This window comes from Heteronotia binoei, chromosome 2 (genome assembly GCF_032191835.1).
Source record: "Heteronotia binoei isolate CCM8104 ecotype False Entrance Well chromosome 2, APGP_CSIRO_Hbin_v1, whole genome shotgun sequence".
Classification (NCBI taxonomy): domain Eukaryota; kingdom Metazoa; phylum Chordata; class Lepidosauria; order Squamata; family Gekkonidae; genus Heteronotia; species Heteronotia binoei.
In genome coordinates, this window is record NC_083224.1 from 3,050,593 (window position 1) to 3,073,265 (window position 22,673).

The 22,673-nt window shown below is 50.5% G+C and overlaps 1 protein-coding gene across 4 annotated transcripts in view; it reads left to right on the top strand.

Moving 5' to 3' along the window:
- Positions 1-22,673, top strand: part of RPRD1B (regulation of nuclear pre-mRNA domain containing 1B) — an 81,055-nt gene that overhangs the window by 54,203 nt on the left and 4,179 nt on the right. For all 4 annotated transcript variants that reach the window (XM_060263921.1, XM_060263913.1, XM_060263905.1 and 1 more), the window contains 2 exons: positions 4,383-4,509; positions 8,326-8,501. In XM_060263921.1, the coding sequence (XP_060119904.1) occupies positions 4,383-4,509; positions 8,326-8,501 (303 nt within the window). The remainder of the gene's footprint in view (positions 1-4,382; positions 4,510-8,325; positions 8,502-22,673) is intronic.

Here is a 22,673-nt window from a genome sequence, read left to right on the forward strand (position 1 = left end):
GCGGGATATAAATCCAATATCTTCATCTACCTCACAGGGTGTCTGTTGTGGGGGGGCAGGAAGGAGATTGTGAGCCCCTCTGAGACTCTTCGGAGTGGAGGGCGGGATATAACTCCAATATCTTCATCTACCTCACAGGGTGTCTGTTGTGGGGGAGGAAGGGAAAGGAGATTGTGAGCCGCTCTGAGACTCTTCGGAGTGGAGGGCGGGATATAAATCCAATATCTTCATCTACCTCACAGGGTGTCTGTTGTGGGGGAGGAAGGGAAAGCAGATTGTGAGCCGCTCTGAGACTCTTCGGAGTGGAGGGCGGGATATAAATCCAATATCTTCTTCTTCATCTTCTTCCATCTTCCCAGTGAAATATTTCAGTTATTGTTATAACTGTTTTGTAGAATTAGGATTTCGGGGTGTATTTTTTTTACTTTCGAAGACGCTGCAGGGGCTGTGTGTAGTGTGGGCAAAGAGGGCACCTAAAAAATCTTACTAACTTATTATACTCCCCGATGCCTTTGAAGTACTGCAGTAACTAGACCACTTCCGCAGCAACTGATCTTTTCAGCTCCCGCCTCTTTTTCCCGCTCCCTTTCCACTCTTCTGTGTCGCTCAAATTGCTGCCTGACAGCTCACAATGGCCATGCTGTGCTCTCCTCTCCCTTGATGTGTGGTGTTCTCCGTAGAACCTGCTCAGCTGCACAGGAGCTTCAAGTTCTGCTTCTTGATGTTGTTGCAAGGGTGGGGGGTGTTTGGCTGGTCTCTGCAGAGTGTCCATTAACCAGTCGGTCAAAGGAACTCTTGCCTTCCCACCGTTGCAAACCTCTCAGTGATTTCTGCAAGCAGAAGTGTAAATTGCTCTGAATGGGCGGGAAGAACAAATTCCAAAACCACGTGGGGGGGGGGCGGGTTCCATCCCCAAGGAGAGTGTGGGCTATGCTGGACCCATTCCTTAATTTACTTTCATTTATTTTGCTTTATTTAGAGGACATAAAAAGAGCCCTGCTGGGTCAGACCAGGGAGGGTCCATCTAGTCCAGCATCTTGTCTCACACAGTGGCCAGCCAGTTCCTCTGGAGGGCCAACAACAGGGCAAAGAGGCTGAGGCCTTCATAAGAACATCAGGAGAGCCCTGCTGGGTCAGACCAGGGAGGGTCCATCTAGTCCAGCATCTTGTCTCACACAGTGGCCAGCCAGTTCCTCTGGAGGGCCAACAACAGGGCAGAGAGGCTGAGGCCTTCATAAGAACATCAGGAGAGCCCTGCTGGGTCAGACCAGGGAGGGTCCATCTAGTCCAGCATCTTGTCTCACACAGTGGCCAGCCAGTTCCTCTGGAGGGCCAACAACAGGGCAGAGAGGCTGAGGCCTTCCTCTGAGAAGAACATCAGAAGAGCCCTGCTGGGTCAGACCAGGGAGGGTCCATCTAGTCCAGCCTCCTGCCTCACACAGTGGCCAACCATTTCCTCTGGAGGGCCAACAACTGGGCAGAGAGGCCGAGCCCTTCCCCTGAGAAGAACATCAGAAGAGCCCTGCTGGGTCAGACCAGGGAGGGTCCATCTAGTCCAGCCTCCTGTCTCACACAGTGGCCAGCCAGTTCCTCCGGAGGGCCAACAACAGGGCAGAGAGGCCAAGGCCTTCCCCTGAGAAGAACCTCAGAAGAGCCCTGCTGGGTCAGACCTGGGAGGGTCCATCTAGTCCAGCCTCCTGTCTCACACAGTGGCCAGCCAGTTCCTCCGGAGGGCCAACAACAGGGCAGAGAGGCTGAGGCCTTCATAAGAACATCAGATGAGCCCTGCTAGATCAGACCAGTTAGGTTCCATCTCGTCCAGCCTCCTGTCTCACACAGGTGCCAACCAATTCCTTTGGGCTCGAATCTGAGAATATAAGTAGAGCCCTGCTAGGTCAGTAGAGCCCTCTAGTTCAGCGTTCCGTTCTCACAGTGGCCACCCAGCTGCCTCTGAATCCCACAGGCAGGAAGATGGCAACAGCGTCATCCTGCCTTTGCTCCCCAGCGACTGCTTGCAAGAGGGATTCTGCCTGTGATGCCGGCGGAAGGGAGCAGATCTCCTTCAGAATCCAGCTGTTCTACTGCAAACCAACCCGGCCTCTAAATCTTTTAAGATGTGTGTGGTATATCTCTGAGCCTAGGTGCTGGAGGTGGAAATTTTTCTCAGAAAGGGGTGGGAGCAATTGATAAAAGATTTCAGGTCTCGAAAAGCAAAGGCAGAGAGCATCTTAGAATCATAAGAGTTGGAAGGGACCTGCAGGGTCATCTAGTCTACCCCCCTGCACAATGCAGGGAACTCACAAACCCCTCCCCCTAAATCCACAGGATCCTCATTGCTGTCAGATGGCCATCCAGCCTCTGTTGAAAAACCTCCAATGAAGGAAAGCCCACCACCTCCCGAGGAGGAAGCCTGTTAGAATCATAGAAGAGTTGGAGGGGACCTCCCAGGTCATCTAGTCCAACCCCCTGCTCAAGGCAGGAAACTCACAAACCCCTCCCCCTAAATTCACAGGATCCTCATTGCTGTCACATGGCCATCCAGTCTGTTTAAAAACCTCCAAGGAAGGAGAGCCCACCACCTCCCGAGGAGGAAGCCTGTTAGAAACATAGAGGAGCTGGAAGGGACCTTCAGGGTCATCTAGTCCAACCCCCTGCACAATGCAGGGAACCCACAAATACCTTCCCCTAAATTTGCAGGGTCTTCATTGCTGTCAGATGGCCATCCAGTCTCTGTTTAAAAACCTCCAAGGAAGGGGGCACAAAGGCAGAAAAAGGGCTTTTCCACATAGCAACAACACTTTCTTTTGGAAACCCTGTTGTGCCTGAAGCTGCCGGTACAGCAAAGGGAGAATGGGACTTCCCAATGGTGTGTTCCCTCCATTCCCCCACCCCTTACCCACGTTAGCCATGTTGGGGAGGTGTAGCTAGGTGGAAGCCTAATTGAATGTTTGCAAGCAGCTAGAAGAGCTGAAACTAGAGGAGGGCAGAGCCAGCAACTCCCCGTGGCCAGGCTGAGGGATTTGAGTGTTTTTCTGCCTTTCTTTATTGCAAAAAAATAGAAGGAAATCATAGAGTTGGAAGGGACCCCAGGTCATCTAGTCCAACCCCCTGCACAATGCAGGAAACTCACAAGCCCCTTCCCCTCAATGCACAGGATCCTCATTGCTGTCAGAGGGCCATCCAGCCTCTGTTGGAAAACCTCCCAGGAAGGAGAGCCCAGTTAAAGCACAGAATCCTAGAGCTGGAAGGGACCTCCAGGGTCATCTAGTCCAACCCCCTGCACACTGCAGGGAACTCACAAGCCCCTCCCCCTCAATCCACAGGACCCTCATTGCTGTCAGGGGGCCATCTAGCCTCTGTTTAAAAACCTCCAAGGAAGGAGAGCCCACCACCTCCCCAGGAGGAAACCTGTTCCACTGAGGAACTGCTCTAACAGTCAGGAAGTTCTTCCTAATGTTGAGCCAGAAGCTCTTCTGATTTAATTTCAACCCATTGTATCACAGAATCAGAGAGTTGGAAGGGACATCCAGGGTCATATAGTCTATCCCCCTGCTCAATGCAGGAAACTCACAAACCCCTCCCCCTAAATTCACAGGATCCTCATTGCTGTCAGATGGCCGTCTAGCCTCTGCTGAAAAACCTCCAAGGAAGGAGAGCCTACCACCTCCCGAGGAGGAAGCCTGTTCCACTGAGGAACCGCTCTAACGGTCAGGAAGTTCTTCCTATTGTTGATCCGAAAACTCTTCAGATTTAATTTCAACCCCTTGATTCTGGTCCTACCTTCTGGGGCCACAGAAAACAAATTCCACCCCATCCTCTATAGGACAGCCCTTCAAGTACTTGAAGATGGTGATCATATCACCTCTCAGCAGCCTCCCCTCCAGGCTAAACATCCCAGCTCCTTCAACCTTTCCTCATAGGACTTGGTCTCCGGACCTCTCACCATCTTCGTCGCCCTCCTCTGGAGCCCTTCCAGCTTGTCTATATCCTTCTTAAGACGTGGTGCCCAAAACTGAACACAAGACTCCAGGTGAGGTCTTACCATTGGTTCTGGTCCTACCATCTAGGGCCACAGAAAACAATTCCACACCCTCCTCTATAGGACAGCACTTCAAGTCCTTGAAGATGGTGATCATATCACCTCTCAGCCGCCTCCTCTCCAGGCTGAACACCCCCAGCTCCTTCAGCCTTTCCTCATAGGACTTGGTCTCCAAACCCCTCACCATCTTCGTCGCCCTCCTCTGGACCTGTTCCAGCTTGTCTGGATCCTTCTTAAAATGTGGCGCCCAAAACTGAACACAATACTCCATAGGAAGGGTAGTGGTGGCTGCTAGTCTAAGGAGCGGTCAGTCATCGCTGCTTTTTGTGTCTCTGCCGTGCAGACCGAGGACTTGATCAAAGCCCTGCAAGATCTGGAGAACGCAGCCTCGGGAGATGCCACAGTGCGGCAAAAGATTGCTTCGCTCCCCCAAGAAGTGCAGGACGTGTCCCTGCTGGAGAAGATCACAGGTGAGAATCGGAAGCACCCACAGTGGGTAACATCAGCCGCCCTAGTGGGTGGAAAGGGGTTGGGCATGGAGACGTTTGTTTGGTTTGACCAAAACTGGCTTTGAGGTCCGCATCCCTTCCCAGGTGACTCAAGATCAGCCTTTCTCCTGCCCTTGAGGTTTAAGAACATAAGAGAAGCCATGTTGGATCAGGCCAGTGGCCCATCCAGTCCAACACTCTTTGTAACATAAGAACATAAGAAAAGCCCTGTTGGATCATGCCAGTGGCCTATCCAATCCAACACTCTGTGTCACATAAGAACATAAGAGAAGCCCTGTGGGATCAGGCCAGTGGCCCCTCCAGTCCAACACTCTGTGTCACATAAGAACATAAGAGAAGCCATGTTGGATCAGGCCAATGACCCCTCTAGTCCAACACTCTGTGTCACATAAGAGAAGCCATGTTGGATCAGGCCAATGACCCCTCTAGTCCAACACTCTGTGTCACATAAGAACATAAGAGAAGCCCTGTTAGGTCAGGCCAATGACCCCTCTAGTCCAACACTCTGTATCACACAGTGGCCAATAATATATACCGTATTTTTGGACCATAAGACGTATTTCCCCCCCCCCCCCCCCAAAAAAAAATGGGGGGGGGGGAAGTGTGTGCGTCTTATGGAGTGAAAGTACATACCTTCCTCCGGGGCGGGGGGGCAATCCGCTGCCTCCGCCTCCAATCCCGGCGCTTCCCCCGCGCCTGCCTGCCTGGCTCCAGCTTCTTCCAGCAAGCGCTGGGATCGCTCCACGTGGCCCCACCGCAAACCCTGCGCTTCACGAGTGCCGGCTGTGGAGAGGTCAGCGTGCTTCCTCCTTGCCTGCCTGCTGGCTCCAGCTCTGACGCTTACAGCAAGCACCAGGATTGCTCCCTCCTCCCTCCGATCCCAGCGCTTGCTTTAAGCATCAGAGCTGGAGCCAGGCAGGCAGGGCAGTTTGGTCCTCGAACGCAATAACTCAGTGTCAATGATCCCTGCCACGGTCACCTCAAGACTGGATTACAGCAATGCCCTCTACATGGGGCTGCCCTTGTCTGAAACCCGGAAGCTCAAACTCGTGCAGAATGCTGCACCAAGGCTGTTAACGGACCTTCCCTCGTGCTGCAACCGCTGCACCAGTTGCCCATCGCATATCGGGTCCTTTTCAAGGTGCTTGCCTCTTACCTTTAAAGCCCCATACGGCCGGGGACTTGCATGCCTTCGAGACCGCCTTTCCCCACACGTTCCCCGGAGAGCACTTCGGTTAGGGTCACAAAACCCGCTCTCAATCCTTAAAGAAACCAGGCTGATGACGACTGGAGCCAGGGCCTTCTCTGTTGTGGCTCCATACTGGTGGAACGAGGCCCCCTGAGAAGGTTAGGGCCCTCCGAGAGCTTTTCATAGTTCCGCAGGGCCTGTGAGACAGAGCTCTTCCACCGGGGATTTATTAAGATCACAGGCTACAACAGACTTCGAAACATCTGGACCACCTCTAGCACGAACCCAAGATCTGTTTCTATATACAACTATATACAGCTGGAGCAAGCAGAACAGTAAAACGTGATATAAAAACTGGTTAGGCAGTATCCGTCTTATCAAACAGATTGCCGTCCAGAGATCAATATAGCACTTGAAGGGTTTTGATTTTTATGATTTTGTTTTTGTCTTTTAATGTGCTTTTATATTTCATGTATATACGTGAACACGTAAGCTGCCCTGAGCCTTCTCTGGCAGGGAGGGCAGGAGAGAAATCAAACGAAATAAATAAATAAAAAACAAAGCTGCCAGGTGAGCAGAGCTGGGTTGTTGCAGCAAACAGCTCAGTGGAGAGCCAGTTTGGTGTAGTGGTTAAGTGTGCGGACTCTTATCTGGGAGAACCGGGTTTGATTCCCCACTCCTCCACTTGCACCTGCTGGAATGCCCTTGGGTCAGCCATAGCTCTTTTCTGGGAGAACGGGGTTTAATTCCCCCCTCCCTCCTCCACTTGCACCTGCTGGAATGGCCTTGGGTCAGCCAGAGCTCTCTTATCTGGGAGAACAGGGTTTGATTCCCCACTCCTCCACTTGCAGCCTCTGGAATGGCCTCGGGTCAGCCAGAGCTCTTCTCTGGGAGAACCGGGTTTAATTCCCCACTCCTCCACTTGCAGCTGCTGGAATGGCCTTGGGTCAGCCAGAGCTCTCTTATCTGGGAGAACCGGGTTTGATTCCCTCCTCCTCCACTTGAAGCTGCAGGAATGGCCTTGGGTCAGCCAGAGCTCTCTTCTGGGAGAACTGGGTTTGATTCCCCACTCCTCCTCTTGCAGCTGCTGGAATGGCCTTGGGTCAGCCATAGCTCTCTTATCTGGGAGAAATGGGTTTGATTCCCCACTCCTCCAGTTGCACCTGCTGGAATGGCCTTGGGTCAGTCCGCCATAGCTCTTGCAGTGTTTTCCTTAAAAGGGCAGCTGCTGTGAGAGCTCTCTCAGCCCCACCCATGTCACAGGATGTCTGTTGTGGGGGAAGGAGATAAAGGAGATTGTGAGCTGCTCTGAGATTCAGAGTGGAGGCCAGGATATAAATCAGTTTGGTGTAGTGGTGAAGTGAGCAGACTCTTATCTGGGAGAACCAGGTTTGATTCCCCACTCCTCCACTTGCAGCTGCTAGAATGGCCTTGGGTCAGCCATAGCTCCCGTAGGAGTTGTCCTTAAAAGGGCAGTTGCTGTGGCAGACCTCTCAGCCCCACCCACCTCACAGGGTGTCTGTTGTGGGGGAGGAAGGGAAAGGAGATTGTGAGCCGTTCTGAGACTCTTCGGAGTAGAGGGCTGGATATAAATCCAATGTCATCATTTTCTTCTCCTTCTGTTGCAAAGGGCCAGTCAGGGTCATTCAGCTGGGACCTGGCTCTTCCATCTAAACAGCGCTTATTTAGACTCGGCAGCTTCCCTGCTGTCTGTCCCTACCTGCTTCCTGGATTGCCCCCCAGTTGCTTGACTTTCCACAACAAAGCTGAAGGTTAGCTCTGGCCTCGTGGCACAGAGCGGTAAAGCTGCAGTCCCGCAGTCCTAACCTCTGCTCACGACCTGAGTTCAATCCCCGGCGGAAGCTGGGTTTTCAGGTAGCTGACTTGAGGTTGACTCAGCCTTCCATCCTTCCGAGGTCAGTCAAATGAATACCCAGCTTGCTGGGGGGAAAGTGTAGATGACTGGGGAAGGCAATGGCAAACCACCCCATAAAAAGTCTGCCGTGAAAACGTTGTGAAAGCAACGTCACCCCAGAGTCGGAAATGACTGGTGCTTGCGCAGGGGACTACCTTTACCTTTAAGAGCCCCGTGGCGCAGAGTGTTAAAGCTGCAGTACTGCAGTCCTAAGCTCTGCTCACGACCTGAGTTCTATTCCAGTGGAAGCAGGATTCAGGTAGCCGGCCCAAGGTCGACTCAGCCTTCCATCCTTCCAAGGTCGGTCAAAGGAGTCCCCAGCTTGCTGGGGGGAAAGCGTAGAGGACTGGGGAAGGCAATGGCAAACCACCCCGTAAAAAGTCTGCCGTGAAAACGTTGTGAAAGCAACGTCACCCCCGAGTCTAAAACGACTGGTGCTTGCACAGGGGACCTTTCCTTTCCTTTCCTGGCTCCGGCAGCCCTAGTGGGAGGCATGCATGGTCTCAGCCTCTGTTTTGCAAACCATGCACTCATTTGTAGAAGGCGCTCCAGGCCTCTCTGGGTTAGGTTTTCCATAGACGAGAGGCTGGCAGCTGGGGTGCGGCTTCCTGCCAGCCGTTGAAAAGGGTCTGAATGCAGCTGATGTGCTTTCTTTGCCTCCCTTTGCACGCAGACAAAGAGGCGGCGGAGCGCCTTTCGAAGACAGTGGACGAGGCGTGTCTGCTGCTCGCTGAGTACAACGGGCGGCTGGCGGCGGAGCTGGAAGACCGGCGCCAGCTGGCACGCATGTTGATTGAGTACACCCAGAACCAGAAGGACGTGCTGACAGAGAAGGAGAAGAAGCTGGAAGTGAGTTTTGCTCAAAACGTGGTCCTTCCCGAGAGGCAGGAGCTGCTCCAGTCAACCTTGGCGGCTTCTTCCAATTGCAAGCGTTTGCTTCCTTCCCCAGTTTGCAGGGAAATGATGCTGCTTTTGGAAGGAGGGGCTGCAGGAGCTTCCTTGAAAGAGATCTTTTCACCCTCCCGGAGAGACCTTGTGCTGTTCAGGCCGTGCAGCTTCCCTTGCTTTATTTGTACAACAGCTAGGTTCGAGTCCAATTGCTCCTTAGAGACCAAGGCCGCAACAAGATACAGAGGGGTGTGACGTCAGAAGGCAACTCTCCGCTCGGCAGATTCAAGCGCAGGAGCACCTGAGAGACCGACAAGGTTTTCAGTGCTGGAGCTTTCGAGAGTCAGAGCTCGCTTCATTGACTACCGGATTCATCGGGTTTTTCTGACAAAGGGATATTTGGCATTTGAAAGTTCCGCACTGGAAATCTTGGTCTCTCGGATGCCCCTAGACCTGAATCATGAGAACATCACAGAAGCCCTGTTGGATCAGGCCAGTGGCCCATCCAGTCCAACACTCTGTGTCACATAAGAACATAAGAGAAGCCATGTTGGATCAGGCCAATGGCCCCTCCAGTCCAACACTCTGTGTCACATAAGAACATAAGAGAAGCCATGTTGGATCAGGCCAGTGGCCCATCCAGTCCAACACTCTGTGTCACATAAGAACATAAGAGAAGCCATGTTGGATCAGGCCAATGGCCCATCCAGTCCAACACTCTGTGTCACATAAGAACATAAGAGAAGCCCTGTTGGATCAGGCCAGTGGCCCATCCAGTCCAACACTCTGTGTCACATAAGAAAATAAGAGAAGCCCTGTTGGATCAGGCCAGTGGCCCCTCCAGTCCAACACTCTGTGTCACACAGGGGCCAGATAACCCAGGTGCCATCAGGAGGTCCATCAGTGGGGCCAGGACACTAGAAGTCCTCCCACTGTTGCCCCTCCCAAGCAGCAAGAATACAGAGCATCACTGCCCCAGACAGAGAGTTCCAACAATACGCTGTGGCTAATAGCCACTGATGGACCTCTGCTCCAGATGTTTCTTCAGTCCTCTCTTGAAGCCGTCTATGCTTTTGGCCCCCACCACCTCCTTTGGCAGTGAACTCCACATGTTAATCACCCTTTGGGTGAAGAAGGACTTCCTTTTATCCATTTTAACCTGACTGCTCAGCAATTTCATTCAATGTCCACAAGTTCTTGTATTGTGAGAAAGGGAGAAAAAGACTTCTTTCTCTACTTTTTCCATCCCATGCACAATCTTGTAAACCTCTATCATGTCCCCCCAGAGCACTCCTCCTCCTCCTTTTTCTCCTTCTGGAGGATATAGAACATAAGAGTAGCCATGTGGAATCAGACCAATGGCCCCTCCAGGCCAACACACTGTGTCACACAGTAACTAAAAAACTCAGATGCCATCAGGAAGTCCACCTGCAGGGCCAGGACACTAGAAGTCCTTCCACTGTTTTGCCTCCCCTCCCCAAGCACCAGGAATACAGAGCATCCTTGCCACAGACAGAAGAACATAAGAGAAGCCCTGTGGAATCAGGTCAGTGGCCCCTCCAGTCCAACACTCTGGGTCACATAAGAGAAGCCCTGTGGGATCAGGCCAGTGGCCCCTCCAGTCCAACACTCTGGGTCACATAAGAACATAAGAGAAGCCATGTTGGATCAGGCCAGTGGCCCCTCCAGTCCAACACTCTGGGTCACATAATAACATAAGAGAAGCCCTGTTGGATCAGGCCATTGGCCCATCCAGTCCAACACTCTGTGTCACATAAGAACATAAGAGAAGCCCTAATGGATCAGGCCAATGGCCCTTCCAGTCCAACACTCTGTGTCACATAAGAACATAAGAGAAGCCATAATGGATCAGGCCAGTGGCCCATCCATTCCAACACTCTGTGTCACATAAGAACATAAGAGAAGCCCTGTTGGATCAGGCCATTGGCCCATCCAGTCCAACACTCTGTGTCACATAAGAACATAAGAGAAGCCATAATGGATCAGGCCAATGGCCCTTCCAGTCCAACACTCTGTGTCACATAAGAACAGAAGAGAAGCCATTATGGATCAGGCCAGTGGCCCATCCAGTCCAACACTCTGTGTCACATAAGAGAAGCCCTGTTGGATCAGGCCAATGGCCCATCCAGCCCAACACTCTGTGTCACATAAGAACATAAGAGAAGCCCTGTTGGATCAGGCCATTGGCCCATCCAGTCCAACACTCTGTGTCACACAGTGGACAAAAAAACCCAAGTACCATCAGGAGGTCCACCAGTGGGGCCAGTGATGCTCTGTATTCCAGGTGCTTGGGGGAGCACCAGTGGGAGGGCTTCTAGTGTCCTGTCCCCATTGATGGACCTCCTGATGGCCCCTGGTTTTTGGCCACTGTGTGCCACAGAGTGTTGGACTGGATGGGCCACTGGCCTGATCCAACATGGTTTCTCTTATTATGTTAAAAGTATTTCTGTTTCAAAATGCTATGAAAACTGCACATGTGTCCAAATCTTCAAAGTTCTGCTTTCATGGGCACAGCATAGGCTGAACTGGGACGCCTCTTCTTTCCCAGAGGATTGACTGGATCTACCGCTGGTTCTGCACTCTTTGCTGAGTTTAAAGAGCAGTTGCACGAGGGGGGGCGGGGGCGGGAAACGGTCTTTTTGTTCGACTGGAGAGGCTTCTTTTGGTTCATGGGGCTACGAAGCCTGATGCAGCCCTGTAACTGGGCAGCTCAGATAAATAGGAGGGAAGGGGATTGCAGGTCGCTCTGCAGGGGCTGAGAGGGCTCACACAGCAGCTGCCCTTTCAAGGACAACCTCTGCCAGAGCTCTGGCTGACCCAAGGCCATTCCAGCAGCTGCAAGTGGAGGAGTGGGGAATCAAACCCTGTTCTCCCAGATAAGAGAGCAATGGCTGACCCAAGGCCATTCCAGCAGCTGCAAGTGGAGGAGGGGGGAATCAAACCCAGTTCTCCCAGATAAGAGAGCTCTGGCTGACCCAAGGCCATTCCAGCAGCTGCAAGTGGAGGAGTGGGGAATCAAACCCTGTTCTCCCAGATAAGAGAGCAATGGCTGACCCAAGGCCATTCCAGCAGCTGCAAGTGGAGGAGGGGGGAATCAAACCCAGTTCTCCCAGATAAGAGAGCTCTGGCTGACCCAAGGCCATTCCAGCAGCTGCAAGTGGAGGAGTGGGGAATCAAACCCTGTTCTCCCAGATAAGAGAGCTCTGGCTGACCCAAGGCCATTCCAGCAGCTGCAAGTGGAGGAGTGGGGAATCAAACCCGGTTCTCCCAGATAAGAGAGCTCTGGCTGACCCAAGGCCATTCCAGCAGCTGCAAGTGGAGGAGGGGGGAATCAAACCCAGTTCTCCCAGATAAGAGAGCAATGGCTGACCCAAAGCCATTCCAGCAGCTGCAAGTGGAGGAGTGGGGAATCAAACCCGGTTCTCCCAGATAAGAGAGCCATGGCTGGCCCAAGGCCATGCTAGCAGGTGCAAGTGGAGGAGTGGGGAATCAAACCCAGTTCTCCCAGATAAGAGAGCAATGGCTGACCCAAGGCCATTCCAGCAGCTGCAAGTGGAGGAGTGGGGAATCAAACCCGGTTCTCCCAGATAAGAGAGCCATGGCTGACCCAAGGCCATTCCAGCGGCTGCCAGTGGAGGAGTGGGGAACCAAACCCGGTTCTCTCAGAGAAGAGTCCGCGCACTTCACCACTACACCACACTGGCTCTCTGCTTCCCTCCTTTCCCCAAATCCCCTCTTTACTGATTTCCTTAGCCCGTAGCCGGGAGGATGATAAATGCCTAGAGTGGTAATGTCCTCGGCCCTTCCTGTAAGATAGTTCTTTGTATGCACTTCTAATAAAGCATTATGCTTGTGGCAACGTTTCGGGGGGGGGGGGGGGGGAAGGGGCTCGTGGTAGAGCAAGATGGCCTCGTTTTGCTCTGTTCTGACCTTGCAAAGATCAGCACCGTGCCTACACGGGGAAGAGCATTATAGAAGCAAGACCAGCTTCCAGAGTAAGCTGGGAGGAAGGACGTGGCTCATCTAGCAAGCTCGATCTGGGTTCATTCGGGCCAATCTGCAAATACCTGCTGTGCTTTGATCTAACAAGGCTTGAATAACTGTGTGCCAGATTTTCAAAGTGTGCTTCACACACTGGGTAGCAAAAAATAGCCCGTCCTGGTTTCTGGATGAACCGCAGTGGTTGTCTAAGCATCCATCTAAACATCGTGTCGAATGCTCTCTAGAGCCTGTCGCCGTGCAGCCAAAGCAAATTCTGCAAATCCATCTTATCCACAGATGTTTACTTCTCATGGGCCATTGGCCAAGGAATCCTGAAATAGCCCTGGGAGAGCTTGTGCTGCGATCTGTCACACAAGCGCCTGTTGTAAGAGGAGAACATTGACGAGAGGAGAACATTGAAGAGAGTTGAAATGCTGTCTTATCCCTGGCTGCAGAATCCACAGGGGAGGGGGTGGGGGGAAATGCAGATCCTCACAGTGGAGAGCCAGTTTGGTGTAGTGGTGAAGTGTGCGGACTCTTATCTGGGAGAACCGGTTTGATTCCCCCCTCCTCCACTTGCAGCTGCTGGAATGGCCTTGGGTCAGCCAGAGCTCTCTTATCTGGGAGAACCGGGTTGGATTCCCCACTCCTCCACTTGCACCTGCTGGAATGGCCTTGGGTCAGCCAGAGCTCTCGCAGTAGTTGTCCTTGAAAGGGCAGCTGCTGTGAGAGCCCTCTCAGCCACACCCACCTCACAGGGTGTCCGTTGTGGGGGAGGAAGGAGATTGTGAGCTGCTCTGAGACTCTTCGGAGTGGAGGGCGGGATATAAATCCAATATCTTCTTCTAGAGGGACAGTTTGGTGAAGTGTGTGCGGACTCTGATCTGGGAGAACTGGGTTTGATCCCCCACTCCTCCACTTGCACCTGCTAGCATGGCCTTGGGTCAACCATAGCTCTGGCAGAGGTTGTCCTTGAAAGGGCAGCTGCTGTGAGAGCCCTCAGAGCGACCTGCAATCTCCTTTCCCGTCCTCCCCCACAACAGACACCCTGTGAGGTGGGTGGGTGGGGCTGAGAGGACTCTCACAGCAGCTGCCCTTTCAAGGACGACCTCTGCCAGAGCTCTGGCTGACCCAAGGCCATTCCAGCAGCTGCAAGTGGAGGAGTGGGGGAATCAAACCCGGTTCTCCCAGATAAGAGTTCGCGCACTTCACCACCACACCAGACTGGCTCTCTGGCATGCAGAAGGCCTTATCCCCGGCATCTCCAGAGGAAAGGAACCAGGCAGGAGGGGAAATTAAAGGCCTCTGCCAGAGACACTGAAGAGCTGCCTCTAGTCAGCGTAGACAGTACTGTCCTTAATAAACCAGTGCTTTAGTTCATTATAAAGCAAAAAGGGAGAGTGGAATAGTGTATAGGTGTGATAAAGCTGCAGTACTGCGGTCTGAACTCTCTGCTCACGACCTGAGTTCGATTCCAGCAAAAGCTGGATTCAGGTAGTGGGCCCAAGGTTGACCCAGCCTTCCATCCTTCCGAGGGAGGTAAAGTGAGTACTCAGCTTGCTGGGGGGGAAAGCGTAGATGACTGGGGAAGGCAATGGCAAACCAACCCGTTAAAAAGTCTGCCGTGAAAACATGAAAGCAACGTCATCCCTGAGTAGGAAACGACTGGTGCTTGCACAAGGGACCTTTCCATTCCCAACAGGAAAAGAACAGAACCGCTGTTAAGATCACTATACGGATTCACACAATAAAATCTTTCTCAATAATCAGTTCATGTTCTGTCTTTCTCTCTTTTTTTTAGTTCATATAAAACGGTTTGTGGTCCAAAACCAGTCGGACCTGTTGATCTCACTTTATGTCATGAACCTTTTGTCTATTTGAAATGCTGTTGAATTCAGTCCCACATAGAAGCCGATATGATTTGGATGAAATTTTATGCCTGGCTAGATACTCAAGACTCTTAAGATTCTTTGGTGTGAATTTATATCTCCTTTTTTCCTATACGTTGTATTACAAGATTGCCTTTATTGGATTTGTTATATTTAATAGATATTTTAACTAAAGGATTAATAGCATAAAATACTATAATATTGATGATACATCTCTCTCGGCTTGACTTCGCGAACAAAGATTTAAGAAGGGTGCAGTAGTCCACGTCTGCTGCAGGCTCGCTGGTGGCTGACAAGACCAATGCGGGACAGGCAGATCCGGCCACAGTGGCTGCAGGGAAAAGTCTGATTTGGGGTTGGTCCTGTAGCAGTGCGATTCTTCCTCAATCTCCTTTTGTCCTCAAGACCAGCTATGCGTGCGTTCTCAAAGGAAGAGACAGCCTGGTGGATGGTGTGCCTCCATGCTTTGTGATCTGAGGCTAGGTCAGACCACTGGTGATGGTTGATGCGACAGGTGCCAAGGGATTTCTTCAAGGAGTCCTTGTACCTCTTCTTTGGTGCCCCTCTATTTCGATGGCCGGTGGAAAGTTCGCCATACAGAGCAATCTTGGGAAGGCGGTGGTTTTCCATCCTAGAAATATGCCCTCCCCAGCGCAGCTGCGTCTTCAACAGCAGTGCCTCGATGCTTGTAACCTACGCCCTCTTGAGGATTTCAGTGTTGGTCACAAAGTCACACCAGTGGATGTTGAGGATGGTGCGAAGGCAGCGCTGATGAAGGTGCTCAAGGAGTCGCAGGTGATGACGGTATAAAACCCACGATTCGGAGCCGTAGATGAGGGTTGTCATCACAACCGCTTTGTAAACATTGATCTTTGTGCCTTTTTTCAGATGCTTGCTGCTCCACACTCTTTTGTGCAGTCGGCCAAAGGCACGGTTTGCCTTTGCCAGCCTGTTGTCAATCTCCTTGTCGATCTTGGCATCTGAGGAGATGATGCACCCCAGGTAGCTGAACTGCTGGACTGTCTTCAGAACTGATTCACCCACAGTGATGCAGGGAGGGTGATAATCTTCCTGGGGTGCAGGCTGGTGGAGAATTTCTGTCTTCTTCAGACTAACTTCTAGGCCGAATAGCTTGGCAGCCTCTGCAAAGCAGGACGTCATATGCTGCAGAGCTGATACTGAGTGGGAGACGAGTGCAGCATCATCAGCAAACAGTAGCTCGCGGATAAGTTTTTCCATTGTCTCTAGATTATATATCATCGACATTATAGTATTTTATGTTATAAGTCTCTAGAGTATGTATCATCAAAAAACAATTGATGATACATACTCTAGAGACTTATAACATAAAATACTATAATGTCGACGATACATAATCTAGAGATGATAATGACAATGTATGTATTCTAAGAAAATATTGCAGACACAGACTTGTATTTTTTGAAAGTATTTTTTATATAGAAAAAGACTAATGTGTACTTTTATTTTCTATCCCCCTCTATTCCCTATCCCTTATTCTTAATTTCCTGAAACTAATACAACGTCTAAAATGGAAGAAGCCAATATAATTTGGATGTAAGCCGCCCTGAGCCCGCCTTTGGCGGGGGAGCGCGGGATATAAAAATAATTTTTTTTATTATTATTATTATTATTATTATTATTATTATTATTATTATTATTATGTCTGTAAGCCGCCCTGAGCCCGCCTTTGGCGGGGGAGGGCGGGATATAAAAATAAATTTTATTATTATTATTATTATTATTATTATTATTATTATTATTAAGATCCAGTCAAAATGTGATACGATACCTGGAAACGCATCATATTTTGGCTTTGGGGACTTTGTATGAACAACAGCCTACTCCTTAAGGAACTTTGGAAGTATGTATATTAAAGAGGAGACCATTTTTGCAGGAGTGAGACCAGCATACGTGTGGATTTCAGATACTTTGTTTGCTATTTGGGACTTATGTCTACATGCTTGTTTTGTTTCACTTTGGATATATGAGAATATTTTTTGTTGCCTACTGGTTTTGGACCACAAATCATTTGATAGGAACTAAAATAAGGAGACCAAACATAAACTGACCATTGAGAGAGATTTTATTATGTGAATCTGTATAGCAGTCTTAACACCAATTTTTTTTCCTGCTGATTCAGTATGAGGCAGCTTCTTGCCTGAAACCTCAACCATGACTTGATATAAGAGTCTCCTTGAATCCCCCAGTTTTCCACACACAAGTCACAGGGGTGGTTTTCCTGGGGCATTTTTTGGGAGGGAGGTTTCCAAGTTTTTTGAGTCAGTCCGGAAGCATGAGAAGCAAAAGAGGCTGCAATAAATTAAAGCAGCAGAGAAATCGCAAACGGGGGACACGCTTTCTACTAAACAAAGGCAGCATTGGATGTGAATTCTGCCACGGCTCCCACAGAGCCATCCCCCCCCCCACCACCACTGCTTCTGACCCGAAGCCTCGTTGAACGGCTTCATCGAAGATGGGGAGGGGTCTGGAGACCAAGTCCTATGAGGAAAGGTCGAAGGAGCTGGGGTTGTTTAGCCTGGAGAGGAGGCGGCTGAGAGGTGAGAGGATCACCATCTTCAAGTTCTTGAAGGGCTGTCCTATAGAGGATGGGGTGGAATTGTTTTCTGCGGCCCTGAAAGGTAGGACCAGAACCAATGGTTTGAAATTAAATCAAAAGCGTTTCCGGCTCAACATTAGGAAGAACTTCCTGACCCATTAGAGTGATTCCTCAATGGAACAGGCTTCCTCGGGAGGTGGTGGGCTCTCCTTCCTTGGAGGTTTTTCAACAGAGGCTAGATGGCCATCTGACAGCGATGAGCCTGTGAATTTAGGGGGAGGTGTTTGTGAGTTTCCTGCATTGTGCAGGGGGTTGGACTAAATGACCCTGGAGGTCCCTTCCAACTCTATAATTCTATTATTTTAAGTTTCCACAGGCTCCCTCGGGAGGTGGTGGGCTCTCCTTCCTTGGAGGTTTTTAAACAGAGGCTAGATGGCCATCTGACAGCAATGAAGATCCTGTGAATTTAGGGGGAGGTGTTTGTGAGTTTCCTGCATTGTGCAGGGGGTTGGACTAGATGACCCTGGAGGTCCCTTCCAACTCTATAATTCTATTATTTTACGTTTCCACAGGCTCCCTCGGGAGGTGGTGGGCTCTCCTTCCTTGGAGGTTTTTAAACAGAGGCTAGATGGCCATCTGACAGCAATGAGGAGCCTGTGAATTTAGGGGGAGGCGTTTGTGAGTTTCCTGCATTGTGCAGGGGGGTGGACTAGATGGCCCTGGAGGTCCTTTCCAACTCTATGATTCTTGGATTAGGAAGAACTTCCTGACCGTTAGAGCGATCCCTCAGTGGAACAGGCTTCCATGGGAGGTGGCGGGCTCTCCTTCCTTGGAGGTTTTTAAACAGAGGCTAGATGGCCATCTGACAGCAATGAGGAGCCTGTGAATTGAGGGGGAGGGGTTTGTGAGTTTCCTGCATTGCGCAGGGGGTTGGACTAGATGACCCTAGAGGTCCCTTCCAACTCTGATTCTATGATCTTCTCTGTAGCACCTTTTGGGAAGGCGGTTCCACCTCGGGGGGCCCTTTTCATTTCAATGATGTGCTTTTAACGTCTTCCCTGATTCTCACCTCAGCTGAGCTTGAATTAAGCTGAATATATACATTGTGGTTTGTAGTTTGTCTGTCTGATCCCGTTTGGCACATCGTGTAGATGCTGAGCGGGCTGCCTTTTTAAAGTCTAGTCGTTTTCTTTGTTGTTGTTTTGGTTAGCTTTTAAGTGCATAGATCCAGCTGTTTCCTTTTAAGGCAGCTTGTATCCCATGGATGCGGACCAGCTTTCCCAGCAGAGAGAGTCCCAGAGTTCATTTAGCTGTCTGGAAACTAGCGGCCATCCTTCCTTTGTGTAATCATTCGTGCTCCTTTGATGATCAGAATCTTGTTCATAAATCTGACCGGAGAGCCTGGACGGTACAACATACAGCGTTTATCCTGCCGCAGCCAGCAATCCGTCGAGAGGAGCCCGGGGAAAAGAATCTTTGGTCAGAGAAAGGCCATGAACTTGCAGAACGCCTCTCTGGACGGCTGGCTTGTACTGAAGGACTTTTACGGGCCGGTTGTGCTTTTGCACGTTGGCCAAGCGCAGCTGTTGCGTTGCTTGTTGCAGGACACCTCAGCAGCTTCTCTCCCAGCCGGGGAGGCGGCAGTGGCCGGCCGTAGCTGGGCTGGAAGCCGAAATTCCTCTCGCTGAGTTCTCCTGGCACTACCTCCCACAATCTCCTTGACTCTTTGGGAGTCTGAAAATGTTATCATCAATGGCAAATGTTCCGTCAAGCAGGAGTACTTGTTAAATCTTGAGAGGGCGGCTAGAATCCGTCTCACCCCGGCCAAGGCCGCTCCGTTCTCCTCTGCCTCACCTCCCTTTTACCTTGTTCCCCCTCTCCTGTGTGAGTCTAACACGGCACCCGTCCTCACAAAGGCACTTGGAGGTTTAAAGCTGTCAATTGTGGATTCTATCTCATAGCTCCATGCCCCTAAGATACCGTAGGTGTTTGAAAATGTGAGCAGCAATTCCCGAAACTGAACATGAGTCAACAATGTGATGCGGCGGCTAAATAGGCAAATGCAATTTTGGACTGTATCAGCAGAAGTAGAGTGTCCAGATCACGTGGTGTGATGCTATCACTTTACTTTGGTAAGATGTCACCTGGAGTCTTGTGTTCAGTTTTGGGCACCACATTTTAGGAAGGATCTAGACAAACTGGAACGAGTCCAGAGGAGGGCGATGAAGATGGTGTGGGGTCTGGAGACCAAGAACTATGAGGAAGGGTTAAAGGAGCTGGGGATGTTTAGCCTGGAGAGGAGGCAGCTGAGAGGTGATAGGATCACCATCTTCAAGTCCTTGAAGGGCTGTCATCTAGAGGATGGTGCGGAATTGTTTTCTGTGGCCCCAGAAGCTCAGACCGGAACCAATAGGTTGAAATTAAATCAAAAGAGTTTCCGGCTCAACATTAGAAAGAACTTCCTGACCGTTAGAGCGATTCCTCAGTGGAACAGGCTTCCTTGGGAGGTGGCGGGCTCTCCTTCCGTGGAGGTTTTTCAACAGAGGCATTTCAAAGTAATGCACATTGGGGCCAAGAATCCCAGCTACAAATACAAGTTGATGGGGTGCGAACTGGCAGAGACAGACCAAGAGAGAGATCTTGGGGTCATGGTAGATAATTCACTGAAAATGTCAAGACAGTGTGCGTTTGCAATAAAAAAGGCCAACGCCATGCTGGGAATTATTAGGAAGGGAATTGAAAACAAATCAGCCAGTATCATAATGCCTCTGTATAAATCGATGGTGCGGTCTCATTTGGAGTACTGTGTGCAGTTCTGGTCGCCGCACCTCAAAAAGGATATTATAGCATTGGAGAAAGTTCAGAAAAGGGCAACTAAAATGATTAAAGGGCTGGAACACCTTCCCTATGAAGAAAGGTTGAAACGCTTAGGGCTCTTTAGCTTGGAGAAACGTTGACTGAGGGGTGACATGATAGAAGTTTACAAGATAATGCATGGGATGGAGAAAGTAGAGAAAGAAGTACTTTTCTCCCTTTCTCACAATACAAGAACTCGTGGGCATTCGATGAAATTGCTGAGCAGACAGGTTAAAACGGATAAAAGGAAGTACTTCTTCACCCAAAGGGTGATTAACATGTGGAATTCACTGCCACAGGAAGTGGTGGCGTCCACAAGCATAGCCACCTTCAAGAAGGGGTTAGATAAAAATATGGAGCAGAGGTCCATCAGTGGCTATTAGCCACAGTGTGTGTGTGTGTATATATATATATATATATAAATATATATATATATATATATATATATATTTGGCCGCTGTGTGACACAGAATGTTGGACTGGATGGGCCATTGGCCTGATCTAACATGGCTTCTCTTATGTTCTTATGTTCTTATGAGGCTAGATGGCCATCTGACAGCAATGAGGAGCCTGTGAATTTAGGGGGAGGGGCTTGTGAGTTCCCTGCATTGTGCAGGGGGTTGGACTAGATGACCCTGGAGATCCTTCCAACTCTAGGATTCTCTCAAAACTTCTCTCCTGCCACAGGTTCTGTGAGTCTTTCAGGTGCTGCTGGACTCTGGCTCTTTTCTGCTGCTCTAGACAGACTAAAATGGGGACCCATCTTGATCACACAGGAGGTGGTGGCGGCCACAAGCATAGCCAGCTTATAAAAGAGGGGATTGGATCAGCATCTGGAGCAGAGGTCCATCCGTGACTATTAGCCACAGGATATAGTTGGAACTCTGTCCGGGGCAAGTGATGCTCTGTATTCTTGGTGTTTGGGGGGGCGGGGGCAGAGTGAGGGCTTCTAGTGGCCTGACCCCACTGATGGACCTCCTGATGGCACCTGGGTTTTTTAAAGAACATCGGAGAAGCCCGGTTGGATCAGGCCAGAGGCCCATCCATTCCAACACTCTGTGTCACATAAGAACATAAGAGAAGCCCTGTGGGATCAGGCCAGTGGCCCATCCAGTCCAACACTCTGCGTCACATATGAACATCAGAGAAGCCCTGTGGGATCAGGCCAATGGCCCCTCCAGTCCAACACTCTGCGTCACATATGAATATCAGAGAAGCCCTGTTGGATCAGGCCAGAGGCCCCTCCAGTCCAACACTCTGTGTCACATAAGAACATAAGAGAAGCCCTGTGGGATCAGGCCAGTGGCCCATCCAGTCCAACACTCTGCGTCACATAAGAACATCAGAGAAGCCCTGTTGGATCAGGCCAGTGGCCCACCCAGTCCAACACTCTGTGTCACATAAGAACATAAGAGAAGCCCTGTTGGATCAGGCCAGTGGCCCGTCCAGTCCAACACTCTGCGTCACATAAGAACATCAGAGAAGCCCTGTTGGATCAGGCCAGTGGCCCCTCCAGTCCAACACTCTGTGTCACATAAGAGAAGCCATGTTGGATCAGGCCAATGGCCCATCCAGTCCAACACTTTGTGTCACATAAGAACATAGAGAAGCCCTGTTGGATCAGGCCAGTGGCCCATGCAGTCCAACACTCTGTGTCACATAAGAACATAACAGAAGCTCTGCTGGATCAGGCCAGTGGCCCCTCCAGCCCAACACTCTGTGTCACATAAGAACATAAGAGAAGCCCTGTTGGATCAGGCCAATGGCCCATCCAGTCCCAACACTCTGTGTCACATAAGAACACAAGAGAAGCCCTGTGGGATCAGGCCAATGGCCCATCCAGTCCAACACTCTGTGTCACATAAGAGAAGCCATGTTGGATCAGGCCAGTGGCCCCCTCCAGTCCAACACTGTGTCACATAGGAACATAAGAGAAGCCCTGCTGGATCAAGCCAGTGACCCATGCAGTCCAACATTCTGTGTCACATAAGAACACAAGAGAAGCCCTGTGGGATCAGGCCAATGGCCCATCCAGTCCAACACTCTGTATCACACAGTGATGATAAAACCCAGGCGTCATTGGCCCACAGCCTGGTTTACCCAACACTTGAGGACTGTGTTGGCCCCTGAGCTGTACTTGCCGCCCTTTTCTCTTCTCATACTGACCATTTTTTTCCTTTCCTTTATCTTTCTCTTTTGGCTGAGATCTGGGAGGCTGTAACACGATAACAGACGTTTTGCTTCACTTTGAGGTCTCTTGATTTGGGGTCCTCGGGGAGTGACGACGCGTGGGAAAGGATTCTCTTGGCAGCCTCTCCTCCTTGAGGATGTTCCAGGTGTTTCTGAGAGGGCAGCTGCTGAGTGTCCCAGTAAAAACAGTTTGCCCGCTGACATTCAGCAGACATCTTCCACTTTTACCACTGCCACCCCTTGCCTGGTTGCTTGTTTGTCTTTAGGGACCAAACTGTGTTCAGCTGGGGGCGGGGGGCAAAGAAGCTGGCCTCCTCATTTGAGATTCTAACAGCCGTTCGAAGCCACCTTTGGTTTATTTGCCAAAAAATAAAAAGCCCCTTGATTTATAACATCGTTAAATTAAAAACAGGGCTCACTCAAAGCAATTATACCCTAGAACAGCAACACATAAATAGAGACAGTTGTCTTGGATCTTATTTGAACCAAAACGTTGCAAACAGAGTCTGTTTCCTGACAAATTCATCTGCATGGGAGCAGTTCTGTTTCCCGTAAGAAGAAGATGAAGAAGAAGATATTGGATTTATATCCCGCCCTCCACTCCGAAGAGTCTCAGAG